Below are 12,577 nucleotides of genomic sequence, written 5' to 3' on the forward strand. Positions count from 1 at the left end.
CCGGGCATAAGCTTCACAGGCCCAAAGGCCTTTTTTATATGTATAGGTGTCTGGTTGAGAATGTAGATGGAACTTGGCCCATTGTGGGTCTGGTAGAGTGAAGAATACTATTGAATAGATAATTAAATGAGCACTGTCCTTTGGTTCAAAGCATTTATCATTATATTTAGACATTCAGAGTACTTCAGGGAATGAGGCTCAGGTTAGCTGGGAACTTCCCCTTCTGGAATTGGGCTGTATGTGGAACAAGGTGCTTCCATAGTAACGTGGTTCCAACATGACTTACTAGACCTTAAAAAAAAAAGATTTTTCCTGTGGGAGGTACTTGTTAGCCGTGATTAATGCAGCAGTAATGTTCTTTGCTTGCTATTACGTAGATTGCTGTCAAAGATGCCTAAGATTGGTATTTAGTGCTTTGAGTCATATGAGGGACAAACACACCTTCTTTAGTTACACATCTTCCTAAATAGCTGCTCTTGTGCTTCATGCATGCCAGCCTGTGTGAAATTAAGGGTCTGTACAGAGAGAAACATTATATCTTTATTTTCTACTAAAGAAAGTAGTCCATGTTAAACGCTTCTCCTCAAAAGTCATCTTTGCTGCAGCAAAATGTTTCTGTTAATATCAACTGTTTCAATTTGTCACTGATTATAGGCTTCTTAGGTTAGTGCTACATTTCTTGAGATGAAGTTGTTCTGTGTACTGCTTGAGGTGTTTCAATTGTGGTGTCAGAAGTGCTTTCCTGTTCCCAAATTAGTGTTTTGTCTGCAAGTATAACATCAAGAGGAGGCTCCAATATCAGCAAGAGTTGCAGCAGGCCCTGCTCAAGTTTCTGCTTGGGATGAGTTGTTAATGAAGGTACAGGGTGGGCAGTCCTACACTACAGTTTCACTGCAGGACTTAGTGTCAGGTATTCACATGGTGTGAAGCAGCACAGTTGGGTTTCATTAACACCAAGTCACTTGAAGTTTGTTAAACTTTTTCCTCGCATTATTTAATAATGCTTATTTTGTCTATCTCCAGTGTTTCTTCAGTTCTTATGCTATATTAATGCCTAATTTTAGTTTAATCTTCTGTAATGCTAACAGTTATTGCAGTTTTTTAGCTTTCTTTAAACACAGAGACTTTAGAGCAGCTGCAGTTTTATTGAGAGGCATCCACACACAAAAATCGTATTACATTCTTTATAATTTATTTGTGTAATATTTTATGCTTCTACAAGAGCCAAAGATAAACATTATTTAATCCAGGCACAGAAGGAAAAAGCATCTTTTTACAGACACCCCTCTCCACCTTTTTTCAGGCTGATGTGTTAACTAGGCAACTAGAATAGAAAGATTTAGCCACAAGTGAAGAACAGTGCCATACATGAGAAGGTAAGACAGGTCTGGTGTGAGGAACAATCTGTGTTACCCAGTAGCAGAGTAAGCGCCTTAAGTTTGCTACAGTACTGTAGGAGAATGGAAGAGCATCGCTAGAAATGGCTCAAATTGATATGTTTGAAACATCTAGAAGCATAATTAACCATTTCAGGTGAATGAGTAAAACGTTCTGAACTACTCGGGTTTAAGGAAGTCTTGAATAACATTTGAATATTGACACTGGTGCAGTGATGAGGAAATACGATACTCTGCCATTCTGAAGCATTCCTCCCAGCCACCACTGAATCACCACCTTCAGTGATGCTCTTCCAATCCCCTTCTTTTTCTATGTAAGCAAAACAAACTGTATAACCCAGTCAGATCTTAACATGGTCTGGGAATATAAGAACAGCGATTTGCCCAATCTTGCACTTGAGTAAACATGCACAATGTTTAATTCAGATGACAGTAACACTTCCAACACTGGATCTGTCCTTACGTGCATATTTTAAGACTGCAAGGTTGTTTGAAACAGCCATTAGAACAAAATTGCAACTTAAAAAAGCTCAGTTCCGGGACTGACCCTGAGAATCAGTAACATTTGCATAATTAAAAGACGAGCAAAAAAGAGATGTAGCAATGGAAGCTTGGAAGGATATGGCTCTGTTTCCCTAAATATAACGCTTAGCTCAATGTGTTGTTAAAAGCAGCAACAAGGGATGCACTGCAAAGAGAATTTTTGCTAATGGTCACTTGTCTGGTAGTGTTGTTAAAACCCAGATTACTCTCTTCTAATAACAAAGATTTAAATTGTTCCATTTTGCTAATTTTGGTTTTGCTTTATTGTTTGTTTTTGGGGTGTTGGTTTTTTTCAGTTTTGTTTTTTGAGAGAGCTACCAACATGTTAGAACTTGATGTTCTTAAGGTAAAGGAAGGTGAAAAGGTATTAAACATACCAAAGTTTGTTATACTGTCAAAAAAAACTAGGAAATATAAATGACAAACAAGAGATGCACTAATGGCAATCCACAGGTGAAACAGCCCAAGTAAAGCAATGGTTATGAGATCAAAAATACTTAAAAGTAAAATTCTCAAAAGAACATTACTTACTCAGACTGGATAGAGGTAAATTACACTGTTTGTAGAAACTTATTAGGAAGCTGCACTAATGAAGAGAACACTTCTCCATTTTATGTAATCAAAAGGTTGGAACCACTCTTTCCAAGCCATTGGAAGAAAATTACTCTCCTGATAATGCATCATGTGAACTTCTAAAATCTCTAACAGTGAGGCTAATAGGTGTTGTTGCCTGTGACCCTAGAACAACTTTATGTTACAGCTGAGCAGTATAGCACTGGTTCACAGGATTTCTAGCTGCACTAGGAATGTCAAAAATGGCACTAGTTGAACACTGCGGACATAAAGCTAGATGGCTGAAGAGCTGACAGCAGGTCTCACACCATATCTCTGCAACCTTGTTTAGGATCAGAATTCCTCCCCTAGCCTTGTGAGCACTGCAGTTTCCTGGATGGCCAGCAGTCTGTTCCTGTGCTCCAGGGCTCCCTGTAGAAGCTGTACTTCCAGGCTATTTCCTAAGGTCTTTTTTCAGGTTAATTTCTTATGGGGCTCTTTCATGGCTGCACAGCTGTAGGTGATAATAGGGAATTCGTCCTTCATGCAGCCACCATTCAGGACAGCAGGTATGTCAGAAATAATTGTCCCTGCAGGTACTGCTTTCTGCTCCTACCTGATCTAGTAAATGTGGAAGTTTGGTGGCCCTGCCAGGCAGGGGGGTTGGAACTTCATGATCCTTGAGGTCCCTTCCAACCTGGGTCATTCTGTGTGATTCTGTGATCCTACAGCCTAAAGAGAGTGTTTGTCTTCAGTTAATACATACGTTTATGCCATTACTGGGGTGTTCGGTACTGGTGATATCACCAGTGCTCCTTTCTTCTGCATTTACAAGGGGAAGTGAGACCTGGTCAACTTCTGAAAAGATGGATGTAGGTATCCAGGACAGGAGCCTGACCTATGAAACCTAAGTGGCATGAAATTTAATTGGCTAGCATTTGTTATTTGTTTTTTTATACTTTAATTCTGCATTTATTCTGTTCTGAGACTCGTAACCTCTCTGCAGTTGGCTCACCATCCTATCTTAGGCCTTCATGTAGGCCTTCAGGTTAATGCCTTCCATTTTGGACTTAGAAGCATTGGTGCTCTCTGCTTGTCTATAAGCTTTCAAGTTGTCTTTTTTTTTTTTTTTTTTCCATGAAGCTACCTACAGGTTCTACAATATGAAGATACACTCATATGATTTTTATTACTTTTACTCCTTTCTGAGTGAAGTAATAGTTTGTCTTAAGAAGGGTATTCAGATTTGGGGGGAAAAAAAAGAAAAAGTACAGTGAAAAATACTACAGTAGCTCTATTTTACTATCTGCTCCATCATAAATAAAAAGCTTTAACATAAAATGAGTAAAAATTACCTATTTCAAGTGGGCTAGCTTCTGTATAAATAGACAGTTTGTGACTTCTCACTCATCTCTGTCATTGACTAAAATACAAAGTAACTCTAATTTGTAAAAAGCCATCAGAAGTAGGACCAGATCCCAGGTCTGCAGTTCCTACCGCTGATTCATAAGAACACTTCCTTTGTTAAAGTACAAAATTTCTCTTTACATGCAACCAGAATTATCTGCGTAAGTTTCCAAATAATTATGAATTAAATATGCGTACCAACATACTCTGATTCAAAAGCAATAAAAAACATGTTCTTCACCAACAGTGCAGAGCTTTCATAATGTAATTACACTTGTTATTACAGTGTACAATAGCGATGATTTTGACACTGTGTTTTCTACATATTAAAATTAAAAACCTTTAGTCTGCTGTTATTTGCAGCCATCCTACAACAGGAAGTAAATAAACAGTCATTAAATGTGACTACTATATTCTGAGTTTTCTTGTTTTCCAGTTTAACTGCTGAAATGTTAAGGTAAAAATCAGGTCAGGACACCTTTCAGAATGTGAGGGCAGCCTCAAAATTGCACACCCTGTACCAGCTGCTAGTGAATAAAGGGTTAAACATCCAAGTGGTAAATGCCAAGATTGCTGTGAGACTGGCAGGACAAATACAGGTGTGTATTCTTTCAGTTTCTGCAGTATCCTAAAATGCATCTTACAGATGCATTATGAATAATCTCTATATAGTTTTGCAAGCTACAGTGTAGGGCACATTAAAGACAATATGAAACAAATAACACATGATTCTGAGTTTCGCATATAATATTTACAGCGGTCTTACAAAGCCTACTGTTTGTAGAAACTGGCATTTTTGCAATGACAATAATGCAGCAAAGATAACAGCAAATGCTGTTTACCTCTCATAGATACTCTATTTTTCTCCATAATGTTCAGTTATTTCTTTGTAGCATCAGCAACAGATGATTTGATGCTAATTAGCATCTCATTCTGCTTGGGAGTGAAACGCTGTGGTTTGAGTTTGTAACTACTTGGACAGTGTAGAAATCTCATCTGTTCTCATAGCATCAAACAGGAAACTCAGTTCATTGCACAGTGTCTCGTACCTGAAGGCCATCCGGATCTGTGCAACATTTGTCTTACGAATGTCATTTCCCTCTGGCCCTTCTTTACAGTAGTTAACCCCTAAGAATTTCTGTTTTTCCTGTGAACAGGATTAAACATAAAGGAAGAATTCAGTTCAGATGCTTTTCATTTATGATATAACTGAATACACAGTTGAATTAGTCTATTGCAAATGAACAGAGCAACTTTAGCCAGCTGGCCATTGACCTTTACATCAGGGTCTTAATTGCCTCTGGAGATTGTAAGGTCAATATAAATCCTTGTGCTATCATTCCCTCTTCACTACTACATCTTTCAAAGGAGAGGTCAAAAAAGAGACTTAGGTTTCTTTTGTTAGTTAGAAGTTTACTTGAGGAAAGTTGTCTCTAGAGAATACTGCAAGAAACAAAACAATGTACATGAAAAGCCCCTTTGTGTTTCTTGAATGTTTGAAAGGGAGTCAGAAGAGAGGGTGCTCTACAACAGATCTTAGCATGCTGTGCAAGTGTACGAAAAGAAATCATGAATTATGACTACACATCTAAATGTAACACTTTTTGTAGTAATTAGTTCTTGCTGATTAAAAGCATGTCTTGCTTAATGACAGGCAGATTGTTTTACTTATTGCAAGACATAAAATTACTGGCAGAGGGAAACCTTCCAGAGGATTAAAGATTTGGTAGTGGAGGGATAAATGAGTATAAAAAGGTACCTAGTCTCTGCACAAGTGAGGAATTCCAAATTAAAGCTAACAAGGAAAATACTTTTCTAATGTGAGGCATAGCAGGTCTTTTGCAAGTGTTCAGGGAACAGAGAGAGACCTCCTTTCCAATATCCAGACTGCTGGCTTCTCTCTTTCTACTCGCCCTAACATTCACCACAAAGGAAAGCTTTTCAGCCCCACTTACCTTATCAGACAATCCACTCTGTAACACACTGTTTCTTGCTATTTCACATAAGTCACAGGTACTTAGTTTCCACACCTGGGCTGCAATAGCATATTCCTCCATGAGTGCTTCCTGTATCACCAAAATATGTTTAGTGTCAAGCTATATATAAGTAAGGTGTAAATGTGGACATGTACTCGTTACTAATTAAGGAATTTATACATGCTGTTTAGATAGCTGTGAAAACTTAGAGGCTTAAGAGTTAACATTGCTGTTACTAATGAAAAGGACTGTTTGCTTCTAGTTTCTGAAGGGTGCCATAAATAATTGATAGATACTGGGTATCCAGTTATCTCAGCCTAGGAGATTGCCGCCTGTGTTCTATATCCTCAGAGGCATTTATTACACAATTACAAATGAGATCTCAGGGTTTATAGACACCTTGGAAAACCCTGTCTTATATCTTAAATGGACACATTACGTAGACAGACAGCAGGGCAATTTCTCACTTCTGACCTCCCCTACAAGAAGGCTGTTGGGTCTGACTCTAGAGGGCTGTCACAGCTGAGGATGTCCATGCTACGTGTAATTCAGGTGCCGTTCCATGGAGAAAGCCCCCACCAGAGCTCTCTTGTCTTTTCTAGCTAAAGCACATCACGGACAAGCCTGGGCAAAGCACAGCAGAGCTTGGCTCATCCTCAGAACTCAGGCATCTGAGCAAGGGATGGGCTTCTGTGCATGTCTAATGTCAGTGCTGGTCACAAAATCAAGGCGCTGTTGCAAGCAGTGGTCAGGTATTTCTGTCCTGCCAGGCTACACCAGGGCAGGAGTCAATTTCAGTTCACTGAGCAAACAGCTCAGTGGTATTTTTGTAATGTGATTCCTCACATTTATTAGTAAGGAAATGACTTTCCTGGAGGAAGATCTGGAGGACTGTTTGTTTATGAAGGCTGAAACCTCCCTCCAGTTTCATCCTTTGCTCTATACTACAACAGCCAACACTGGAGAGGCAGGAGTACAAAAGAAACATGATTAGGAAATCCGACATTTCCCAATGAAACCTCATAGTGAGTCGCAGACTGAGAATGAGGAAGAATAATGAATGCAGTGACTAAAGGACACAAAACTTTACATCCTAAGCAACTGTATAAAACAGATTTCAGGTCATCCTGGGCCTACGCAGTCCTGTTGCCAATTTCAAAAGACAAGTGAGTTTTGTAATTCTTACCTTTGTGTAATGAAATTGCATAGGATCATCTGTAGAGAGAGAGACGTGAAGTCCCTTGTGTAGAAATTCCCGTAGTGGATTTTTTGAGTACTCCAGGAATAGGCTGTTATTACTAAGCGGAGACATGGCAATGGGTATTTGTGCAAGATAATAAAGATACTGCAGGACAGGACTCTGCAAAATAAAACACGATCAGCAGTCCGTGTTACCATGGGATAGTGGGAAGAAGAAAAAAAGATTTCCCTTGGAGAGAGGGGAATAACATGACAGAGGGAGGATGAAGACCAAAACAAGTTACACTGATGCTGAATTTTTTCAGGTTTAAAAGTCTAAATTGTAAATTGTTAATGATCTTTGCAGAAATAATTTACATTCTTAGGAAATATCTGCAGTCTGGTCTTTAGAAATGTGCCGACTTTACTGTAGTTTCATAACTGTATATGACTAGTAAGAGTGCTGCATTTCACAGTAGCAGTGCATCTCCACCTGCCCCAAAAGCTGGAAGTCACAGGTGATAACAGACATGTCAGAACAGCTAAGCAATTTCTTATTTTCAAAACTGCAGCCCAATCTGAAGAGCTTAATTTAAATTATGCACAGTCACCTCATCTTTACTCATTACTCTCATTACTCTCTTTGGCCTAACCAACCAACTGCCCGCTATGCCATGCTATCCCACCAGGCTAAGCGAGGGTAAGACAATACTCTGGGTCAGGTACTGCCTTATTTACTTAATGTCTGTCTCATTTCGGGAATCAGTGGTTCAGAGCATGACATCACACATGACTTCAGGCAAAGCTTGGGAGAACTTTTTGGTGATCCAATTTCTCTAGATACAAGAAATCACAAACTTAAACTTCTCCGTGCACAGGGCTGCCAATTGGAAAATTTAAAGAAACAGGAAGCTCTCCCGAGCTCACTCCTCTCTAATCAAAGTGAAGAGTTCTTGTGCCATGCTAAGAAAGGCAACGTGAGGCTGTCTAGATAAAAGTAATTTGGTGACTGCTATAAGCAGACAGTGATCGCTTTAGATGAGCACGCAAGCAGTACCTTCTTTAAGAGCAGTCCATGAGAAATGTTGTCTGCTGTTAGAAAGGCTGACACAAGATGTGTGATAGACCCAGCTTCTCCACAGTGAGGTCGAAACAGGAAAGTACACATGCCTCTTTCCCTGGGGAAATGAAAAGCAAGTTCCACTTAAACAAAATTTATTGTACTTCACCTGATATGCAGATAATTATCATTAATATAAGAATTTAAACAAAGTAAAACTATAAACTACAGTATATCACGATATCTCATCGTGCCTAGATACCAGCCTAACAAGTCACTGTCTTATACAGCAGGTTTCTCTACCTGAACCTCTTCCATCACCTGATGTATTCATGTGTTTCTTCTTTACTATCCCAGTTACATCTCTCTTAGCCACGTGTTAACTATCAGGTGAACACCTATGAACTGACTGCAGTCCAGGGACTGCTGGATTATAAAGCAAATTGAGGAGGTATGCTCACTAATGTTTCACCTAAAAGGATCAGAGGTTGTAATCCATCCTTGCTGATGTTGTTCACATTAGCAAAAGAGGAAACCAGTCCTCCAGGATCAGCTGGGATGGCTCAAATACGTAGCACGTTCAACAGGGTGAACAGTTCTGCTGACATCAGTTATATAGGGTGGTTGAGGAAAAAATGCTTCAGGTAGCAATGGGAGGGAAAAATAACAATTGTTTGGAGAACTTGAATATGGCAAATTTCTGACAATTTCTGCACCTCATTTGAGGAAATGCAGAACTTGTTATAAATAAAAATGAACCAAATCCTTGCAAAGTAAGGGAAGTGTCAACTAAGTGAACATAACTTCCTGTGCCTCGATTTGAGTCAGTTCTGAGATCACTCAGCAAGTCAGCTGTAAGGTCAGGAACATGAGCTCAGGTTGAATTTCAGGCTTCACTGATGCCAAAATTTGTTTCACAGTCATGATTTCATATTCAGTATGATACACCTCCACATCACTTGCCTAGACATTGGTGTCAGAAGTGGTAAAATTAAATGAGTCAGCAAGCATCTTAAAGATGATGGCTTCCTTTGTCTACCTGTGGTAACAGAAGCAGCCCTTAAACCTGCAGTCAACATTATCAGAATAAATCACATTTGGACTCTTGAACTCTTTAGAACCCCTCAAGGTAACCCTGGTTTGCAAAGGTGTACAAGCCAGTTGCAAATTTGCATCCAGACCAAGATTACTAATTGATTTTCCTTCCTGGAAATTCATAACAAAGAAAAATGACTACTTACTTCCTAAGGTTGTTGAGCAACATGATGTTGACATACATGTAATACAAATAATAGCTATATGGGGGATTCTTCTCACTGGTCCAGAGGTCAGGGTTAAGGCTTTTGTCAGAGAACATATGGCCACTATGTTTGGATTCATCATCAACGCTGTCAAAGCCAGTCACCTGGTGGGAGAAGATTCACAGGAATTGGTGTTGTCAAGAAGTCAAGTCTGATGTTTCTGCACAAAGCAGAGAGTCCTCTGTATTTCCCTCATCATCCTAGCTACAAGTCCTCCTGTTCTGCCCTCCTACCATATCATGCAGTGGGAATAGTGTTTTCTCTGTGGCATCGCCCAAAGAGCAACACTTGCATCATAAACTTGTCTTAGGATGAATCAGGGTATGCAGAAGTTCAGGCTCACAACAAGTGTGAACATGGTACGTTCCTCCTGTTCTGCAGGAAAATGAGCAAAGAGCAAAAAAAAAAAAAAACACCAAAAAAGTCCCGCCACTGAGGCTGCAGTGTTCTGAAGTGCTCCAGTGTTAACAGAAAAGAACAGTTTGGTGGAGGGAGGGAGCAGAGAGAAAGAAATTCCTAAGGAATCTTCTGCAACACAGAAGAATTTCTGAAGGGCAAAAATCCTTTAGGAAGGCCTTTCAAATTCACATAGATGCACATTATAATTCTTCATGCTCATCTGCTCTGTTATTTGAAAAGCAGCAGAAGGCCAGAAGCTCCCAAGAAATCTTAAGTTCTGGTCTGGGGTGCGTTCAGAAATGTCTCTCTTAATGAAGTCCCAGCACCTGACTCCCCACATCTCTGCTGAACCCCATCAGGATCTACGGCTGTTGCCCTTCAGTTATTTCATTTGTGGAGGTCAGTCCTAAATACGAGCTGAAGGTACATACATAGGTTAGGATACATCCCAGGTTAGGATGTGCCCTGTGTACAAAAGCATGCAAACGCTTTAGTCATTCTGGGAGGACAAATGTTGAGTTGTTTTATAACAGCAATAGGTGTGCTGTCAAGGAGAAAGGTTCTTTTTGCTGTCTGGCAACAGCTGTGTTGAGTAGCACAGGACCTTAGACAGTAAATGCAAGCATACTTACATATTTGAGGAAAAGGTGTAATTCTTTGTGGTCTTTGGGATTGATTGTTGCTTCAAACAAAGGCACAAAGATGTTCTCCAACATCTTTCCAAAACTAGGCAGAATATTCTTTGACCTAAATATGTCACTAAAGGGAGAAAAATACACACAGTTGTGACTATTTTTGCATTGGCTTCTATTTTTCCTCAGGTTTCATATTTCCTTTTATTTCTGTTTACAAGCTAATGCTTCAGTTCTGCCAGGACTGAGAAATATATAGTTTATGGCAGGGCAGGAACTGTCTCTGTGCTCTGTTCCCTGCGCTGCCTTAAGCTCTGCTTTATCCAGGCTCTGCTGAAGCTTCTGAGTGCTCCAAAAATAGAGACAGTATGCAGTGGTAGGTGCCACCTCAATAAGAATGGCATCTTCTCTTACAGCAATCCAAGTACTGCAGGAGGAGACAAAGAATCACCCCTCACCAGGGTCTATTTTCCAAAGATGTAACAACTCTAAATGAAAGTAAAACATTTTGTTTTAGTGAGGCTTTCACAAGAGAGGCAGTACTTCAGTATGTCATTAAGTGCATGACTTTATGCATAGGAAATTGCTATGAACAAAATTTTCCCACTAATGTGAAATACACTCAGAGATTTATGCAAACATGACAGCTCTTTCTCTACTCATATTCCAGCTGTGCATTTTCAAAACATAAAGTTCAGCCATTAAGCCTGGCAAAATTATCAGGGAAGACTATATTGGCTATAATATACAGTGTTGGAAACATAAGCCTTTTTATAAAGGACCTAAAGTCCCAAAGGGTGCTTAAAAACTATTAAATACTGCTATTGGTTACAGCTTGCAAATTCTTACAGCCCAGGTTGGGTTTCTACATTCACTGTCATTTAGACACTGATCTGAAGGAAGCTGGATGATGAGGATTTTGCAGAGCATTTTCTACTTCCTTGCGGAACTCGAGACTTGAGCTGCATTTTACCTTGCCTTTGAATGCAGCTCAATTTCATCCAGTTGTGATTTTTTGGTTTTCATATCTTCAAATTTCAAAGAACTTCACAGCTGAATAAAAAGCACATTTAAACTCCATCTCCTCCTCCACCCCCAGACTGGCAGAACTGCTGCAGTGGTCAACAATAAATTTCCCAGGCTGCTGCTTATAAATAGATTTACGGGACAGCTTATCTGAAATCAGAAATAGCTGATCTAATGTCAGAAATTAAAACCAGATAATTTGGATGATTTCAAACTCTCACGCTTACTGCGAGCTTCTGATTACTTACTAGATTCTGGGAACCTGAATTATCCAGCGCATGTTAGGGGAATAGACTTTATGTTTAATGAACCATTTTGCCAAGTTCAGCCATTCATCTGGAGACCGTCCATAGATGGATAATCGGGGTTCTGTATACTGGTACTTACTTTCTTCTAGTTCACGGGCTACCTCCTATTGAACAATACATATATTTGTTTTAGCACGGATACAGAAAATTGTTATCAGCCAGTTGTATATTTACCATCATATTTTCTTCACACCAGGCAAAACTCTATGCTGTTATATCTATATTACTCTATCCCTTAAAGATAGGGAATTAATTGCTCATCTGTGGGTTTTTTTATTATTACTTCGGGAGGGGTTGGGGGGGGCAGGGAGTAGGAGGGAATACTTAAATATTCTGCCAGAATGCTATTTAATAACTAACTGTACCACTTCCTGTTAGAGGACAATATTCTTGTGCTATTAATACTAATACCTTAAGACCTATGTTTAAAATTGACAAATCAGAACGAAATTGCTTTATACTGCAGTAAACAACCGTATAAAATATGCAGAACAATGGAGAATCTGACCCAGAATACATGTCAGTAACTAATTCTAAGGCTGTTGATTCTAGACAGTCGCTTTTGTCCATCTATAAGCAGTTGATATCTGGTTCAGGAATGCTAATACAACTAACTCTTGTTAGGAATTTATGTCAAGGCACTTTCCTAGGTCCTCCTTCCCTAACAACTAATGCCAGGCAACTACATCCTCACAAAACATTAAGCCAGTGATGTAAGCCTTGGCTGCTTTCCCTTAGCTTGAAAGCACACGCTCTGCTTTGAAGTTATGCACAGGTTAGAGCGCATACAGTTGCTC

The 12,577-nt window shown here is 39.5% G+C and overlaps 2 protein-coding genes across 3 annotated transcripts in view; one reads left to right on the forward strand and one right to left on the reverse strand.

The window, feature by feature from the left end:
• The window catches only part of RNF141 (ring finger protein 141), a 38,465-nt gene that overhangs the window by 12,059 nt on the left and 13,829 nt on the right, over positions 1-12,577 (forward strand). The gene's annotated exons all lie outside the window — the stretch shown is intronic.
• Positions 1,171-12,577, reverse strand: part of AMPD3 (adenosine monophosphate deaminase 3) — a 28,272-nt gene continuing 16,865 nt past the window's right edge. Inside the window, exons 9-15 of the mRNA XM_015864001.2 lie at positions 11,721-11,884; positions 10,447-10,573; positions 9,356-9,519; positions 8,112-8,232; positions 7,062-7,235; positions 5,855-5,965; positions 1,171-5,046 (exon numbers count right to left, since the gene is read on the reverse strand). Of these exons, the coding sequence (XP_015719487.1) occupies positions 4,870-5,046; positions 5,855-5,965; positions 7,062-7,235; positions 8,112-8,232; positions 9,356-9,519; positions 10,447-10,573; positions 11,721-11,884 (1,038 nt within the window). The 3' untranslated portion in view covers positions 1,171-4,869. The remainder of the gene's footprint in view (positions 5,047-5,854; positions 5,966-7,061; positions 7,236-8,111; positions 8,233-9,355; positions 9,520-10,446; positions 10,574-11,720; positions 11,885-12,577) is intronic.

This window comes from Coturnix japonica, chromosome 5 (genome assembly GCF_001577835.2).
Source record: "Coturnix japonica isolate 7356 chromosome 5, Coturnix japonica 2.1, whole genome shotgun sequence".
Classification (NCBI taxonomy): Eukaryota; Metazoa; Chordata; class Aves; order Galliformes; family Phasianidae; genus Coturnix; species Coturnix japonica.